At 54.2% G+C, this 17416-nt stretch overlaps 1 protein-coding gene and 1 long non-coding RNA gene across 9 annotated transcripts in view; one reads left to right on the forward strand and one right to left on the reverse strand.

Moving 5' to 3' along the window:
* The window catches only part of LOC121105779, a 48250-nt gene extending 46773 nt beyond the window's left edge, over window positions 1-1477 (reverse strand). Inside the window, exon 1 of one of the 3 annotated variants that reach the window (XR_005838446.1) lies at window positions 1101-1477. This is a non-coding gene — a long non-coding RNA (uncharacterized LOC121105779). Of the gene's footprint in view, window positions 1-346 lie in introns of all 3 variants that reach the window. The other 2 variants (XR_005838445.1, XR_005838447.1) reach the window with 2 other exon arrangements.
* Window positions 1478-1615: 138 nt separating this feature from the next.
* Window positions 1616-17416, forward strand: part of PRKAG2 (protein kinase AMP-activated non-catalytic subunit gamma 2) — a 255589-nt gene continuing 239788 nt past the window's right edge. For 5 of the 6 annotated variants that reach the window (XR_005838439.1, XR_005838440.1, XR_005838441.1 and 2 more), the window contains exon 1: window positions 1643-2477. Coding sequence is in view for 2 of the 6 variants with exons in the window: in XM_040643779.1 (XP_040499713.1) it covers window positions 2364-2477 (114 nt within the window). In the remaining 4 variants the exon portion in view is untranslated. Of the gene's footprint in view, window positions 2478-17416 lie in introns of all 6 variants that reach the window. The other variant, XM_040643780.1, reaches the window with a different exon arrangement.

The following is a 17416-nucleotide window of genomic DNA, read 5'->3' on the forward strand; positions in this document are numbered from 1 at the left end:
TTCCTGGTTCTGAATCCTCCCTAGTGGATCTTCCTGACTTCCCTTCCTGTCAACTTCCTCCTTCCCACCTCTCCATCCTTCTTTCCCAAATCAGTTCTCATCAAATGGGGTGATGTCCACGCCCTGGAAAATTAGTACTGTGACAGGGATTAAAATGTGAAGCCTTCTAAGTGGCAGTTGGGGAGTATTTTGAGCAGGTGTGGGCTCCCCTGGTCCCAAGGTAAACCCCCTTACCTACTTTTCTGCTTCTAAGCAGTGTTTCCAGCATTTAGGGGAATAATGCAGGCTCATGACCCGCCCCCCACCCCAGCCCGTCAGAAAAAGGTCAAAGTGTTAAATTCCACACCTGTGGGACCAGGATGGTTACTTGGTTTTTGAACCCAAACTAGTCCCCTCCAGAGCATGTCAACCTTCTGTCAAGCATGGAGCTCCAGGACTTTCCAGTGGTTTCTTCTGGACTGGAGAGCAGGGGAGCAAGAGAAGGAAGATATAAACTGCTAAGAACCAAGGAAGCACCCAGACTGGGGGGGATTTCACACCAGATGATGGAAGAACACAGGAAAGATGGCTGAAACACCTGGTGGGGATGGGTGGGAGGCGGACCTAAGGGGTGTCTCTGAGGCGGGCTAATCCCTCCTCCTCTGAGGAGAAGACTCCTCGAATCTCCGAATCTCCGCACCTGGACAGGAGTTAAGGCCGCTTCCTCACGTTCTTTCTCTGCTTTACTGATTAGGGGGAGAGGCGGAGCCGACGTCAGCACTCAGGGCGCTCCAGTGACTTTTGGGGTCACTACGTCCTCAGAACTTAGAGCGTGAAAGGAGGCGTCTCCCGACCGAGCATTCACCCCACTTCCAGCCGGGAGCTAAGGTCGCATCATCCTAGGGCGTTCGAAGGGGGACGCCACCACCTAAGCCCCCCGCCCCTCCGGCCCTTGGCTACGGGCCGCGCCAGAGTGGCAACGCGGTGGCACGTGGAAGCCTCGCCCTGGGTTTGCAGCCCTCTCGGCACCCATTGCTTTCCGCAGTCCTAGGAACTCCTCGTTTTCCTGGGCGCGGGGCTGCGGATACTGCGGATACTGCGCATACTGCGCCCGCACTTACCGCCGATCCACTGCGCAACTCTTGGCGAACCCGAGATAAGCCGGGTGTGAGGGGGCGGGTAGGGCGGGCTGTGAAAAGCCGCACTCCCCGGCAACACCGACCGCGCTGCGGGTGCACGGGGGTCCGCACGCGCGGTGGAGAGCGACCGGGGCCGCGGCTTTCCCGGAAGCAAGTGTGGGTCAGCGTGCATCCCCCCAGCAACCCCCGGCTTCCGCCGCTGCGGGGGTGGCGGGGCAGGGCGCAGGGGCGTGTTTCAGGGGGTCGGGCGTAGACAGAGACGCTGGGGGACGAGATGCATCAGAAACCGGCTCCCAGCGAGTCCCGCGCCGCCGCGGCCGTAGGAGAGAGAGACCCCGCCCGCGAGGCAGGCGACCTCGTGCGGCGACCCGGGGGCGGCACGGGGCGGCGGGGGGAGCGGGCGAGCGGCGTGCGCCGTGCACTTCCTGTTCAGTGCACGCGGCCTTCCACCGCCCCGCGCGCGCCGAGCCTGCGTCCGGGCCGCGCCACCCCTCGCTGCCGTCTCCCTGTCCCCGAGACGCGGCGCCGCGGAGGGACGCAGCGGGCGCGCCCTCCGGCTGGCAGGGCCCCCGCGAGCCGAGCCGCCGCCAGAACTTCTGCGCGCAGCCGAGCGGGAGCCCAGTTGCCTGGGCGTTCGCGTTTGCGCCTCCTCCTCCCTCCTCCCCTCTCTCGCCCAGAAGGGGGACGGGCCGAGTTCCAGGCTCCCGGCTGGTTCATTCTGCGGCCGAGGATTATATTTACATACAGACTGTCTCACTCTCGCCAGATTGTCCTCTTCGGCGCAGGCACGGGAGGGTTGTTTTCCAAATTATTGTCTTTACTTGCACCTGCCTTTCAGATTACCTCTGGGAATCTGTGGGAGGAGCTCAGAGGGTGGAAAATGTTGCTTCGCTTTGCAAAAGGAAGAAAACTTTGTCACCCAGCGGGAGACCTCTGCCACGCGTAACCCGGAGAGACACCAGAACCAGGACAGCCTTGGGCTTTGATTTTGCATCGCTGAGCCCGTAAGGAGGAAGAGGACACGTGAACACCGCGCACCCGCCGACCGCCATCCGTCCCTGGTGGCGGCGGCCCGAGGTACCTGCGCCACCTTCCTTCCCCGGGGAAGTCCCCACGCGGTGTCTTCGGGGTGGAAGGATAATAATAAAGAGCGCGCGGCCCGAGGCCGACATCAGGGGCCGGGCTAGGAAGGAGAGGACCGAATTGCTGGAACGAGTCACCCGGAATTAACTTCTGGTTAAAGTTATGGGAAGCGCGTCCATGGACACCAAGAAGAAGAAAGATGTTTCCAGCCCTGGAGGGAGCAGCGGCAAAAAAAACCCCAGCCAGAAGAGGCGTTCGCTGCGAGTGCACATCCCGGTGAGTGCCCGCAGCGCGGTCCCCGGTTCCCCACCCTCTCGGCGTCTTCGACCCTGGCGCCGAAGCGGTTAACGCGGGACGCCCCGCGCGCGCCGTGCGTGCCCCTTCTGTCACTTCGGGCGCCCAGGGATGGGTGGCGGCGCAGGGTCGAGCTGGGCCGCCGAGTCTAGGCTCCATCTCTCTCCCCAGCTGCGCACGGCCGGGGCTCGGCGACCGGCTTTGGCGGGGACGCGGGAGGGGGCGCGGGGCGCGGCTGGTGGCGGGCTGGGCGTAGCCCGGGATCCCGCTCGGTGCGGGTGCTGGGGGCGGTGCGTAGTGTTGTTTTGTTGAAAAAGGACAGTGTGGACTGCGCTTGAGAGAGGTGGAGCCGCGCGCTGCTGCCGGGGACGCAGGGGAGGGGCGGTGGGCGGGGACAGCGGGCGGGGGTGTGTGGCTGTGTAGCTGCGCCCCCAAATGGACCTTCCTCCTCCCCAGTCCCCCTCGGGGTGTGCCTGGGCCCGGGGCGGGGAGCTGCTCTGCGGCCGTTCCTTTCGCCTACATCCTCTCCCCTCCCCTGCACTTTTCGGGCATTTGGGGACTCGGGATTCCCTAACGCGTGCAGAGCTGCTGCGAACTTCAGCCCCGGCCACGCCGGCAGCCCCGCCCGGACTTTGGCGACATCGATCGGTCTGCGGCTCGACTTTGTCCATCCCGAGGGAGCACCGGGCGGGGTCGTGTGCCCACCGTGGGTTTTGCCTACGCAGCTTGCCCGCGGCCTTCCCCAGCTTCCCTGTTGACAAGTCAGGTGGTAGGACGTGCGGCGCAGCCCTTACCTGCACCCGAAAGAAACCCCCAACAGGGTCACGCCCCTGGTCTCCATCAACCAGGTTGTCCAAACACACGTCCACGCAGATGCACGCGCACAGACACATGCATACGCAGAGTAGAGCGCTCCATGAAGAACGGGATTTTGTTCTCTGTGTGGGGTAACTGGCCCTGGGCACAGGGTGGGAGCGCACAGTGAGTCCCATCCTCCGAGGCCTGCCTCCCACTGGGCGGGACTGGGGTGGTGCTTCTTGCCACTCACGTCCCACCGCGAAACCCACGAGGCACTTTCCTTCAGTGTTTGTTGAACGCAGCTCCTTTCTCTTCCGTGTGTGCCTGCACTCAGATGGAGAAGGTCTGATGGGTAGTGGAGGGAGCAGCCCGAAGTTTAGAGGAGGTAGCCAGCCCTCCCTTCCTGGGGGAAGTTCAGGGAGCAGGTAACCAGCTGCTGCGTGGCCACCAGGGTGGTGACCCAAATATGCAGGAATAAGCATTCTATTTTAGAATGGATTATTCTAGTTTACATAGCTAACATGAGACGTTTTTAGCCATATTTGTAAATGAAAAATTAGGCATTGGTATTACAGATCTCTCTGGAGCGGGGATCCCTTGAGGAAGCCATTTACCACTCACTTTTTCCCATTTGTCAGAGATAATAATTTGCTTTGCCTACCTTGCAGGGATGTTGAAATAAAATAAGTCATGGGAAAGCTCTTGCAGATTTAAAGTGTTATATACATGTATGGCTATCATGTTGACATCAGAACAACTGGTTTTAAAAAGAGAGACATAGAGAAAAGAAAGGGACACTGTCCAGTGTCATGTCATAGTGTACCGAGGCCAACTGCAGTGTGGGGTAGGTGTGTGGGGCTGCTGGAGGGGTGGTGCTAGTGGTTAGTGTGGGACAAAATCCAGAACCCAGAAAAGGACTAAGAGGCCACACTGTGAGAGCGGAAAGGCCACAGTGCAGCTGAAATACTCTGACCACCCTTCTTGCTTGCTGGACATGATTTTGGCTGCTTTAAACAACCTTCGGGCATGCTCCATCTCTTACCGAAAGTGCTGTTCACTCAATTATTCCACAACAAGCGTGTAGTACTCTGGTTGATGGTGAGATCTGGGGGTGCAAGAGAGGGGATCTGTTTCCCTCCTTATAGGGCTTGCATTTGCTGGTGGGACCAGGGGGTCTTCTCATTGACCATCGAGTAATGGCCTGTTGCTCACTGTGTCAGGCTAGGTGAGAATTACACTCTAGCCTGGAAAATACGGCATTTAGACAAATGCTGGCACGTGCCCCAAGGGCATTAGATGACCAGTGCTGGCAGCACCTGCTTTCAGAGGGGAGAGCGGGAGAGATGACAGCGTACTGCCGTGTCCGCAGAGACATTAGACCCCAAGCTGGAGGGCAGGACAGAGACATGTGTGAGAACCTGGGTTACTCCTGCTAGGGGACCAGCTTGAGCAGCTCTGTGAGTTGGGGGTTGGATGACGGCTTTCAGGTACAGCACGGAGCCCCTTCTCATAGAAGAAAGGGTTTGAAAATCAGGGTACTCTGAAATGGATTGAGGCCCGATCAAGGAGGACTCAGAAGCAAGGTTGCCAAGTTTAGCAAATAAAAATACTAAACGATCAGTTAAATTAGGATTTTAGATAAACAACAAATAAGTTTTTTGTATATGAATGTCCCATGGACCATTTGGGAAAACTTATAGTAAAAAACCATCCACTGTTACCTGAAATCCTGATTGAACTGGGCGTCTTGCATCTTATCTGGCAGCTCTACCCAGAAGGCAGCCTGAGACAGTGAGGACTTCCTCCTGAAGGCGCTGGGAACCTGCCATGGACGCACTTGATGCCCTGCCCCGCTCCCCCGTGGCTCACTCAGAGTTCATGGAGTCCTGCTGGACAGCTCCGCTCCACGCCACAGTTTGCCTCTGTGTTTCTTGAAGGACTCCTCTTGGATGGTGCCAGTTTGCTCAGCCCGGGTGCAGGCTCGGTGGGAATGCAAGATTGGGATTATGCTCTAAGGGGTGACCCTCAGCCAAGGAGGGTTGCAGGTGTGATAGTAGCCCTGCCTCCCCAGTCCCCGGTGCCCCCGTGTGTTCCACAAGAAGCCCCAGAGGGTCCCAGTGGTGTCCAGGCACGGCTGTCCACACTGGTGTCCATTTGTTAATGTGCTTTTACGGGTCATCTGGCTCTCCTGCCTCACTTCCCTCACTGAGTAAGATACACTGCTGAATCTAAGTCGTTCTCTCGCTGTCTTGGGGGGGTGGGAATCCAAGTTCAGAAGCAGTTAAAGGTGATGAAAGCAGCATCAGGAGAGTTAGCCTGGGAGCAGCGCACAAAGTGGCTTTGTGGAAGGAAGGCTAGTGGCCAAGGGACCAACTCAAATGCTCTGGCAAATATCCAGAGATTAGGGTTTGAGGGGCTGAACACAGTACTGACAGGAGCAGACAAGTGAGGGGGAGACGTGAGACGTTGGAAGGAAGGGTGGGTGAGCGGGTTGCCTGACGGATGGGGAGGAAGACACGGATTGAGTTAACCTTATGGCTTCCGGGTGGTGGTATAAAGAAGCAAGGGAGGGGTGGGGACTTCAGTCCCAGCCATGGTGAATTTGAGCCAAGCACAGCAAATCGAAGGGAAATCATCCACTTCCTTGGCCCCAGAACCAGCCGGTCCCTGATGTCCCAAGAACGCCATTTCCAAGGATGTTTGGGATTCTGAGGAGTGGCTCCTGAGACCCCGTGGCTCTGGCAGTCCTGTGGGGGCGTCGTTTGGTGGTGTCCAGTCCACTGGCAGAGAGGGGGCCCCCTGAGGTCTCTCATATGTCCACACAGTTTGTCTATGCACTGAATTGGATTGAGTCCCTTCTGGACACGATTGGCTTCAGTCTCTATCCTCGTATCTGGTGCATAAACAGAACTATGACCTAGGGTGTTGGGCATCACAACCACTGCAGACCTCCATCCCAGGCTCTGATGGTCTTAACCATCTTTACCCTCCTTGCTACCAAGAGCACCTGCTGTGTCCTGAGACACCAGGAAGGAGGAATCCATTTTATCGGAGGCCCTTGGGCCTATGGGTTATAGCAGGTCGTGGGGACCTGGAATCACCCACTATAGTAACTGATGAATTGAATTTCATTGAAGGGAGAATGGCCATTGGGCCTAACGGAGAATGAGGCCTGGCTTGATGTTAGCCTCTTCCTTAGGTAGCTGGGATCACCTTTCTGGGAAAACGCTCTTGGGTCCTGTCAGGGGAAAGGAAGGTGGGAGGCAGGAGAGGAAGCGGAAGGGTGAATGTGGACTCCTCTGGGGTTGCACTGGGCCTTTAAAGGAACGGGATGGGCGCCTTGTTTAGAGTCACTGTGGGTTGGCGCCTTGCCCTGGTTCTCTTCCCTTAGACTTCATCCTGAATGTAAAGCAGGAATAACAATGAAGGTGGCGGGAATGGTTTTGGAAAATTACTCCTTAGAAGCCTAGCTGGGTGTGGCATTCAGCCAGAACTTTGCCAGAGACACTGTTGCTCGGAGCAGGCGTGTTCTTTTCCCTTTTTTGTCTCAGAAGAAATAGCTTCCCTATTAATGCTGAAATTCATATATCGCAGCTGTATTTTACTTGATGACTGTTGGTCAGCAAATTGTGGGTCTTTGGAACGGTTTACAAGCCAGTGACAGAGCAGGAGGCCACGGGGGAGGGTAGGGCTTCCGAGAGAAGGACCCTGCAGGAGCCCGTGGGGACACGGAGTCAGACGCGGAGGAGCTCAGGTTTGAGGCAGTGGCCCAATATTTACCACGGACAGAAGGCACTTTTCCGTGGGCCTCTAGGGAGAGGTGCTCCAGAAATCCTTCACAGTCACTGTAGACAAACTAAAAATAGAGCCAAGAGTAGCTGGCTGGTCACAGAACATTGTAGAGACACCACTTGGCTGGAACAGTCCTGTCGCTAGTGATGACTTTGCCCGTGGAGTTCCCAGAGGGAAGCCTTGCACTGCTTGAGGCCTGGCGCCGTCCACACTGGAGGTGGGCCTGTGACCAGCAGCCTCCATCCAACCAGATCCACTCTGCCGAGGGACTCTAGAAAGGAGGGGGGCATGGGTTGGCTGCGGGTGGGAATGGGAGCTGTCCTGCTGCCCCTGGGGCTGGAGGACCGTGTGCCTAGAGTGCTCTCTACCTTTGGTCACATCACCAAAACACCCCAGACTGAGCCTTAGGGAAAGGAAGGGGGTGCGATGCAGGACGGGGGGGTGGGTATCAGTTTGGATCTTGGCCCTTGACCTTGGTCAGTTTCTACCCCTTGAACAAGATTTGTGGGGTGAGGGTTTCAAGCAGGGTTTTCCAAAGTGTGGTTCCTGGACCAACTTAAGTCCAAGTACCCAGTGTGTGTTTGAGATATAAAATCCCAAGTAGCAGCCCAACCCTACTGAGTCAAAATCTCTGAGGAATGGAACCGTGGTTCCGTGTTTCTGATAAGTTCTCCAGGAGTTTCTTATGCCTACAGTGGTTTAAAAACAATGGGTTTCCAACTTCCCCAGTGTTAATACTGATCTGTTTCTTCTGCCCTTGTGAGTTATTCTACCTGTCTATTTAGGTATCCATTCATCCATTGTCCATCGGTCAACCTACTTACGTATCTGTCTTTCTATTTATCCACCTGTCATTATCTACCACGCGCATTTTTTCAGTTGTCATTGAGAAGAAATGCCCTTGGCTACTGACTTTTGAACAAACATAGGAGACTGCTGGCTTCCAAATAAAGACGAGAACCTGCATCAGCCCTCAGCCAGCGTAGCCCTGTGTGGGCCAGCCTGTTAGGCCATACTGTAGTGTTTCTTGATTCAGCCCTCTGGACATCTTGGGTGCCCTGAGCGTAGGCTCTCGTAGAGCCCAGAGTATGATATCGGGGCCTTCAAGCTTCAAGTCAAGCTCCTCGGTGATGGAGCCCCCGGAACTGTCCTGTGGCTCCAGGGCTCATAGGATGCGAATGTGGTGGACTGGTGAGGGGGCTTCCTGAAGCGTGGGCAGAGCACATCGGCTGAGTGCCAGTAGGGCAGTCCAGCCCTGAGCCTCTGGAGGGAAATGGCAGGAAGAGAATGGATTGAGATATCCCCTTCCTTGAAGGCTCTACCCTGCAGCGTGTGTGGATCTCCACGGACCGTGTTCTAGGGATATAACCAGAGCATGCACAAAATTCAGGGATTTGCCGAATCACCGTTCCATGCCTCAGGGTGTACCCCAGTGCTGGGATGTACCCTTCTCTTGTCCTCCTGTCCCCACTTTACAGATGGCCCAGCTGAGAACAAGCACATCTCCCGTCCCATGGTTGGATGACATGGGGGAAGCGGCATGTGATCTTTATTCTAGCCTAGCCTGTCCTGTCTGGTTCTCACTCTTAGTGCCCATCAGTGGAAGGGTTCAAGGCCCTTGTGCAAACCAGGCTCTGACTATTGCCTAGGGCCCTAATGACCGCTACTGACATCATGGATCATTATTTCACCAAGAGGACATCTCTGGTAGTCAGGTGGCAAAGCCAGAAGCAGCCACCCGATAGAGTTTGTATGCTCAATATTGCATCTTTCCACATTCCATGTTAGGATTCTTGTTGCTTGATAAGTATCTCTCCCTGCCTGTTTTATTTATTTTGGGGCTGCCCTCCTCCTGTGAACCCCCGCAAAACTATATTCTATGGCTAATCTCCAGCCAGGGGCTACACTTCGGAGTGTCCCAACCACTCAATGGGCGGGAGGACCCTAGAGGCACTCTGTGCTTGCTAGAGCCTTCTCACCCACTCAGACTTCATCCAGTGACTTCTGAGTCAGTGTGTATCCCTAAAACCATTCCGACAAATACATGTGCTTTTAAGTGATACCATTTCTTGACTATTTTCTTTTACTTTCTGGTTTTCCCATTTTGATTTGTTCAGTTCATGGCCAACGACATTCTGTGTCTGGGCACCATTTTACTTTTACGGGGGCGACTCAGGCTACTGACAAGTGCACTCTTCAGAGCTGGGTCAGGATCCAGAGCTCTTTTCCCCATTCTGCTCCAGCCACCCTCCCTCTGACCCTGAACGGTGAATATGATCACACACAAAACACCAGTTGTCTCCTGCTTCTTTCAACCCAGTGGACCAACCCATCTTGAAACACCATGACACCAAACCAAATGTAAAAATGTTGTCAAGTCTTTTAAAATGTAGGACAAAGGCCAATGAGATGCTGAGCAGGCAAGAGCATTAGTCCTTGATTTGCTTGGTTAGCTGGCTGTGATCTTGCTCTGAGATGGGCAGAGGGGCCGCATGAGAGTCAGGCTGTGTCCCTGAGGCTTGACCATGGGGAACCCTTAGAGACCCCACTGCACGGTGTGTGCAATGGAACAGAGGAAGCGGTTGGATCTTTGGGGGCCCTGCTTGCCCTCCAGCTGGTGTGGCCCGCAGTGGAATGGTTAATCCCAGTCTCACTCTCTCTCCACTGCCTACTTTGAAAATAATTTGATCTCCATTCTTTTCCTTCCTGTTGACAGGAAACTCTTCTCTGCCAGCTCATGGCTTGTCACAGACCAATCCGATATCATCCAGGCTTTGGGGTTTCTGCCAGGGCCTCTGTGTTCTGATATACTCTGACCTGGCAGCAACGTTGTTGGTGAATGTACAAGAAAGGCCAGTTTGCTCTTGGTAACCCCCGGGGTCCAGCCTTTTTCCCCACAAGGCAGAGACTGTGGGAAGCCCTGCAACTCCGTTACCCTCCAGGGAGCACAGCGGGGCTGGGCCTGCTGCAGGGTGCAGCTCAGGGCAGCCCCGGAGTGACCCCATTTGTGCCGGGTGAGGGGGGTGTTCATGAGGAGGAAGGACGCAACCAGGCCAGGGAAGAATTTTAGAAAGTGGGACACAGCTTCTCCATTTTGAAAGAAAAGGAGGGCTGTGGAATTGCCACGAATCATATTTTTAGGTAGGCAGGGTTAAAGGTGGCACTGGGAAACCAGTCAACTCATTTCTGTCTGTTTTCCAGGTGATGTGGTGGCCCTGAGGATACAAAGATGAACAGGGTTATGGGTTGAATTATGTCCCCAAAGAGATACGTTGAAGTCCGAACCCCTGGTGCCTGTGAATGTGACCTTATTTGGAAATAGAGTCTATGTGGATGTAATTAGCCCAGTTAAGATGAGGCCATTAGGCTGGGCCCGGAATCCAGGATGGCTGGTGCCCTTCTAGGCAGAGAGCTATGTGGGCATGGACACTGAGGGAAGGTCACGTGAGGGCAGAGACAGGGACTGGCGTGGGGCAGCCACAAGCCAAGGCACACTGGGGCCCCTGGAAGCTGGAAGAGGCAAGAGTGGATCCTCCCTTAGAGGACTTGGAGGGAGCATGGCCCTGCAGACAGCTTGATTTCAGCCTTCTGCCCTCCGGAACTGTGAGAGCATACAGCTCTGTTGTTTTAAGCCACCTTGCTTGTGGCTCCATGTCGGGGTGGACCCAGAGACTGAATACAACAGGGTCCCTGCCTTTGAAGCACCCTGGGGCAACAGACAATAAACTACCACTCGTGTTGTGGTAGAGCCACGTGAGTAGGTGCTTCGAGGGGCCAGGACACCCCAGACTGCCCCGGGGAGGGTAGTCCAAGGCCCATAAATCTGTCTTGCTTTCTGCTGTCCACCACTCATTGACTGCATTTCCCCAACATCTGGGTCTTGCATCCCGTCCCCTCTGTCACTGCTTCTCTCTACTGGAAATCCAAGTGGGATGGGTGGGGCTGGGCAGGGCACTGAGAAAACGGAGGTGTAATGAGGCTGGGGTGACAGCTCTAGGACCCTGCTTGTCCCGAGCACCTTCTCTTGGACCTAGAGTGGAGACGGGGGGAGAGGGAGTGGGCAGCCCAGCTCGGTCTCCTGCTCAGCTTCCAGAAGACTGGCAGCTATCTGTCTGTTGGGCTAATATGGAAACCCTCTGCCTAATTCCACCCTGCCTTGCAGCATGGGCCATGTACACAGCCTTCAGGTCATGGGCTTGAGGCCGTCATCACCTGGCCCCATTCTTGTCTACAGCATATGGTGTAAACAAACACCCCAGAGGTTCCTCCTCCAAATTCAGACATTGCTCAATGGGTAGTTTCATTCATAGTAGCTATGACTGATCAATATCACTGATTATCAGATATCATCTGGGATGGCACGGTTGTCATCAGACTTAGCTGACACTGACAGAGCACTTGCTACGTGGCAGGCCTGTACTTTTATATAAGCCATCTCTCTATCTCAAAAATAAGCCTGTGAAATAGCATTACTCTTATTATTATCCGTGTTCCTAGCCTCACCATAGACAAAAGAGCGTAGGTTGTCCATGGCCCACAACTGCTCTAGCCCAACCTGCCTAGAAAACTCTCAGTTGTGTTTTAATTGGTTTTTGATGTCTCTGCTTGGCCCCACCCTAGCCCCAGCTTCTGATGCGCTGTGACCAGTCCAGGCATCGTGGGGGCGGGAGGCAAGGACTGCTGGGTGGGAGCAGACACCACCCACATGACGGGCACACAGCAGACAAAACCCCTGGTCTGGCCAGCTGCCTTCCAGCGGTTTGCCCTGGGGGTTGACTAGGTCTCTGTACTCTTTACCTGGCTCCTAAATTTTTAGATGAAAGTCATTGAAAGCAGTTCTTTATCCTTCTCATCTCAAAAATGAATAATCTGCCTTCTATAATTTCGTCGGTCTTATTCTTTGGTTCTTTCTCATTTTTTTTTTTTAATTAACGGAATCTTAGAATAAGCGCTAAACCAGAAATCGAGAAATCCTGTGTTGAGTCTTCTGCCCAATAGCAGCAGAGCTTTTTCTTACTAAGTTAGCAGAATTTACTGAAGGCCTGTTGCGGGCCAGGCACTGTGCAAGGCTCAGAGAGGACAGCTGGACCCCTCCCCTGACAAGGCCTAGAGTCTGCAGAAGCGCCTTGAACATCTCTCACCATTCAGTTCACCTTTGCTATCAAATATCAAAATACCCCAAAACACAGCGACTTAAAACCACACACATTTACTCTTTATATATATATATATGTAATAATTAGTATTATATATGATCAATGTATTGATTACATTGTTGCATAAATATATATCAAAATATAGCTATATAGAAATATAAGCTATTAACACGTTACTCAATTATAATGTGTAATACTATATTAACATCTTAAATAGGCTTCTGTGTTACGTAATTAGTAACATTATTTAATAACTAATGTTATGTAATTAATACATACTTATTTTAATATAATAGAAATATATTTAACATAATATATATACATAATTTTTAAAAATACTTCATTTATTTTAGAGAGAACGAGACAAAGAGAGAATGTGCGAGTGGGGGTAGAAGCAGAGGGAGAGGGACAAGCAGACTCCTCGTTGAGCATGGAGCCTGACGCAGGGCTCGATCCCACGACCCTGAGATCACGACCTGAGCTGAAACCAAGAGTTGGACGCTCAACTGACTGAGCCACCCAGGCGCCCCTCCGTAATTCTTATATTCTGAGAATATAGAAGAGGATGGCAGGCTGGGTCTCCACGGGGTTCAGGCACCATGACAGTAGGGAAGCAGGGCTTCCTGAAGGACAGGTGGGGTTCGAGGGGCTGTGAGTGAGGCAGGAGCCGTGGAGCCTGGGTCCTTCCAAAGCCGGCGTTTGACAGTACCACCGAACCTTCCACTTCTTCACTGGAGACGGGCAGTGTCAGAGGTGCTGTGTGCTCCTGGGGTGAAGCCAGTGCCAGGGGAACAGAGAAGTTCCTTTTCTTGTCCCTTTTCTCTTCTTTGCTTGCTAAGTGTATTTTGAGATTCTGAAATGAGCGTGGGGCGCAGGTAACAGGATATTCTCAGCTCGCAGACAGAGGGAAATGCGGGGCAGTGGTACCAAGCTGGTCTAAGGGAATAACTCAGCCGGTGACTTCCCTGCCAGGTGCCAGAGAAGCTGAGAGCTCACCTGGGACCCCTCATAATGAGGAGGCAGCCTGGAGGGAGGAAGGGACTTGCCAAATGTCACAGGGTTGGCCAAGGGCAAGGCAGGGAGGACAAGGGTTTTCTGCTGGAGGAATGTTGGGGCAGGCAGCATCCACGGCTACGGGGCGGGGGGAGGCTTCTGGTGAGCCACGTCCCATCTGCTCTCTGCCAGAGATGCCTACACCTTGCGTTAGATCAGAAAACAAACCCAAAGCAGTTCTGTTTTCAGTGGCTCAAAACCAAGGGCTGTAGGCGGCAGTGAGTGAGCATATCGTCCTTTCAGAGAGGGATCCCTGGCTCCAGGCTTGCAGTCTGTCCATTCTGCATCCATCGCCCTCCTTCTCTGCATGGGCAACACCAGTTTTCAGGAAAGGCTCAGTGCGAAGCTCCATAGGCTTGGCATGCAGACATAGAATTTACCACCCTAATAAAATAATAATAAACACAGTACAACTTCAGGTCAAAGGGACATACTTGGTTATATTCCTTGTTTAATGGTGAGCTCCCCTCACTTGGTCTTTGGTACTGTCACCTAAAGATTAGGCCTCTGCTGACCCGCTAGAACATTCTAGAACTGGGATGGCCCTTCAGCATTGTCCCGGATTGGGGCAAGGGCGGCTAGACTTTTGTCTCCTTAATGAGACCACGTGCTCCTTGAGGACGGTGTGCATTTACACCTTTCATGTCCTCGTCCAGGGAAACCACTTCCCACACAGCCGACTCTATGATGATGGTGGTGAGGAAATGCAAAAGCCCACCTCATTGGGGGAAAGAAGAAAATATGGACATTCTTTGAGAGTCTGAATGCTTCATTAGCTCTGTGAACTAATTTTGAAAAATCTGGGTGAGTCTGTTATCTGCAAATCTAATGAAAAAATAATTTTCAGGCAAACCATGTTTTGTTTGTTCGGTGAAAGAGCAATTTATAGGAAGATTATTATATTAGTTTTTTTTTTTTTCCTTCATCTCCTACCTCAGAAAGTTATTTGGGCTTTCGCTCAGGCTAATTGACTAGTAAGAGCATCATAAATATGCCAGGAGGTATATGAGGTGGCATGATAATCCTCTGGTTAGAAACCAGTCTAGCACCTAGGCTGATCTCGGATGTGGAGCACATGCAAGGAGGGACAGGATGGTTGGCCCGAGACCAGGCGCCAGCCCCTCGGCCCCACTGCCTTCAACCATAGCAGGGGAGACCATCCACTCTCCCCTGGGACAGACATGGTTCCAGCTGTCATTTGTGGGAGAGTCTCTAGAGCAGAATCCTTCACGTGAGCAGGGAAGACGTGCTGGGTTTCCTCTGCTCTGTAGAAGGGTGACATGCGGGGGGGGTGTAGGTCTGGGTGTCACAGGCCAACGTTGCAATATGCTGATGCCACTGTTGGCTCCCGTGTCTCGGCAGTTTCCCCATATTTTCTGAGCCTCGATCTCCTCACCTGTCAAAGGCGGGTAATAATCCCCACCGCACAGGGGCGGGGGAGACTGAAATGAGATACACAGGGAAAAGCAGGAAGGTGGTAGCCCAGGAATGTTGGTTTCCTCTCTCCTGTAAAGGGGTACACGGGAAAGATTCCCCCCCCCCCCAAGAATATAGCCTGCACCATCCCACTCCAGGTAAGACAATGTTCTTTTCAATGGAGGTGATTCTTAATTATAAACTAAAATGGGACCTTGTTTTTATCCCTTGTAATGCTTTGGCTAAATACATTTGCAAATTTGTTTGCAGATTTCCTTATTTACAGGGAGCTGGTCCACAGGGCCCAGGACCTGAACCCAGAGTGAAAGCCACTGTGAGCCCCGTGGGCTGAGAGGTTGAGCCCTTAACTAAACATGGTTAGACCCGGCCTCTGGCAGGAACTGGAAGGCCGAGTCTGATGGGCCTGCTGAGAGCCTGGTGGGGGGACCAGGTGGATCCTGGCAGGCTCCACCTGGGAGCGGAACACTGCACCTGCCTGCCTCCACCTCCTTGTGCCCCAGAGCCAACAGGGCCCATAGGGTCACTATGCACAGAGACAGGCCGGCGGGCTCTGGGCATGTGAGTGAGAATAGTAGAGTCTAGAAGACAATAAGCAGCAGGCATTGCTGGGAATTGGTGTACTGGGTTTTTGTCCTCAGCCCCGCGGGGCATTTGCCATTCAGTAGGGCTCTCCTGGGGATCTTACATCTTGACTCCAGAGAGTGTTATGGTGCTTTTGAGGGGCACTCGGGCCCCCAAGTCCTGTCCCCTCTAGTCCTCCGGGGGGGGGGGCTGCACTGCCTTGTGTCTTCCAGTTTATCCCCTGTGAGGTGAGACCAACACCACCTAGTGCCCCTGAGGCCTCGGGTACCACGTGTGACTCTCGGGGATAGAGTCTGTGTTGCTTCAGTTTCTCGTCTCCCGCTGGTACAGGAACCGACTAGAGCACACTCCAAGGAGTGAATGAGGAGAGATGGTTGCAGAGCGGGGCTGGGGTGAGAAGGCTGTGGGGAAGGGAGGGACGTGCAGGCAGGGAGCGGAATGGGAGGGACAGTGTGTTTTCACAAGCTCTGCTTATCTCTGTCACAAAGAACAAAGGGGGGCCCTTTGCAGCCTGTATTTTTGCCCTCCTGGCTCCCCAAGCCTTTCCGGAGAGCTGCTGGCCATCCTCTCCGAGCTGGGGGAGCCTCACGGGCTGCTGACGACTAGTTCTCACTGAAGGGAGGGATGAAGGATTTGATGGGGAGATAGAGCCTCAACAGGGATGGGAAGGGCCCCCGCCCAGGTCTAGCATTCCCTGATTTTGTGATACCTGCCGAACTGCAGGTGTCCAACTGCCTGCTGTCCCTCCCAGCCCGCAGCCCAGCAGGCCGGGGCCATGGTGGAAGGAATCTCTGACCACAGGCGGGAGGGGAGTGCAACTCCAATCCCACATCCGTCTGCCAGCTTTGCTGACTTGGGCAAGTCCTATAACCAGAGATTTCCCTCTGATATCGCCGATGACGTCTGTCCAAGTGGGTACAGGGCTCAGTTATTTGTCACCCATTTCAATTCTGGTCCCCGATGGAAATGTGCACGAAAGCCTGGTGGGTTCTCAGACAGTTCTCGCCTGGAGAAAACAGGTCCGGTGGGATCGGTTTGGGAGGCCAGGAGGCTGCCTTCCTCCCACGGTTCTGAGAAGGCAGATGGGGCCTGACCAGAGGGGCCCAGAGTGATCCCGCTGAATAAATGGGGAGTCACTCTCTGTGCGTCCACCCCGCTGGTGGGCATCTGAGCAAATGTGAGAGGAGACGTGAAGTGTCATAAGCCACTGGGCTCTGACAAAGCAAAGGGCAGTGTGGGTGCTGGCACCAACTGCAGACCCCCTTCTGGGCACAAAGCCTCAAGCGGGCGGGGACAGGAAGGTGTCGGGTCAGCCACCGGGCAGGTCACCCCTGGAAGGCCCTTCCCAGCGGCTCCTGCTGCAGGTCAAGCTTCCGTGAGCCATGTGGGTGAAAATCCCGGGAAGGACCGGACCCCACCTGCCCACTGAAGACCACGACTGGCTTCTGCTCCCCGTGGCTTCTTTCTTTAGGGACTCACACATCTCTAAGGGGGGCTCTCTGTGTCACCCCCTTTTCACATGCAGGACTTGTGTTGAGAGGAAGGGAAGGCGGGGGCGACTGTGGCTTGGTCTTGCTGTGGCTATCTGCATTCCCAGCAGGGGTGCCGGTCAGAAATGGCCCGGTTGTCACTGTCCCCCAAGTGGCGCTGCCCACAGACCCACTGTCCTCTCCCCGCGGAAGCCTCAAGGGCCTGCTTTTTCTGAATCTGTCCTGTGACAGATGGGAGAGGCCTGGCCTGCATCCAGCCGCTCCTCAGAGGACTCTGATTCTCTCAGTTTCTATGATCTGAGAGCTTTTGAAAACTCCCCTTGAGTGATGGAGGCTAGGGGCGGCCAGACCTGCCATTTGTGCCTCAGTCTTGCAGGAAGAGGGTCCCTCCTCCCCTGCACCTGGACTCCTCGGTGGAATTTACGTTCCCTTGGTCTTTCTGGTCCCTCAGGGCACCCACGTGTCATGGTTGGGCTCTTGGATGAGCAGACGCAGACACGGGGATGAGTGTCCCGATGTCTCTATGAGCACGAGGGGAGGAGGGAGCTGAGGAGCGCTGTAGTCTCACGAGGGCCTCGGTGGACGCTGCGGAGTTGTGCTGAGTTAGTCATTC

Source organism: Ursus maritimus, unplaced genomic scaffold, assembly GCF_017311325.1.
Source record: "Ursus maritimus isolate PB19 unplaced genomic scaffold, ASM1731132v1 scaffold_3, whole genome shotgun sequence".
Lineage (NCBI taxonomy): Eukaryota > Metazoa > Chordata > Mammalia > Carnivora > Ursidae > Ursus > Ursus maritimus.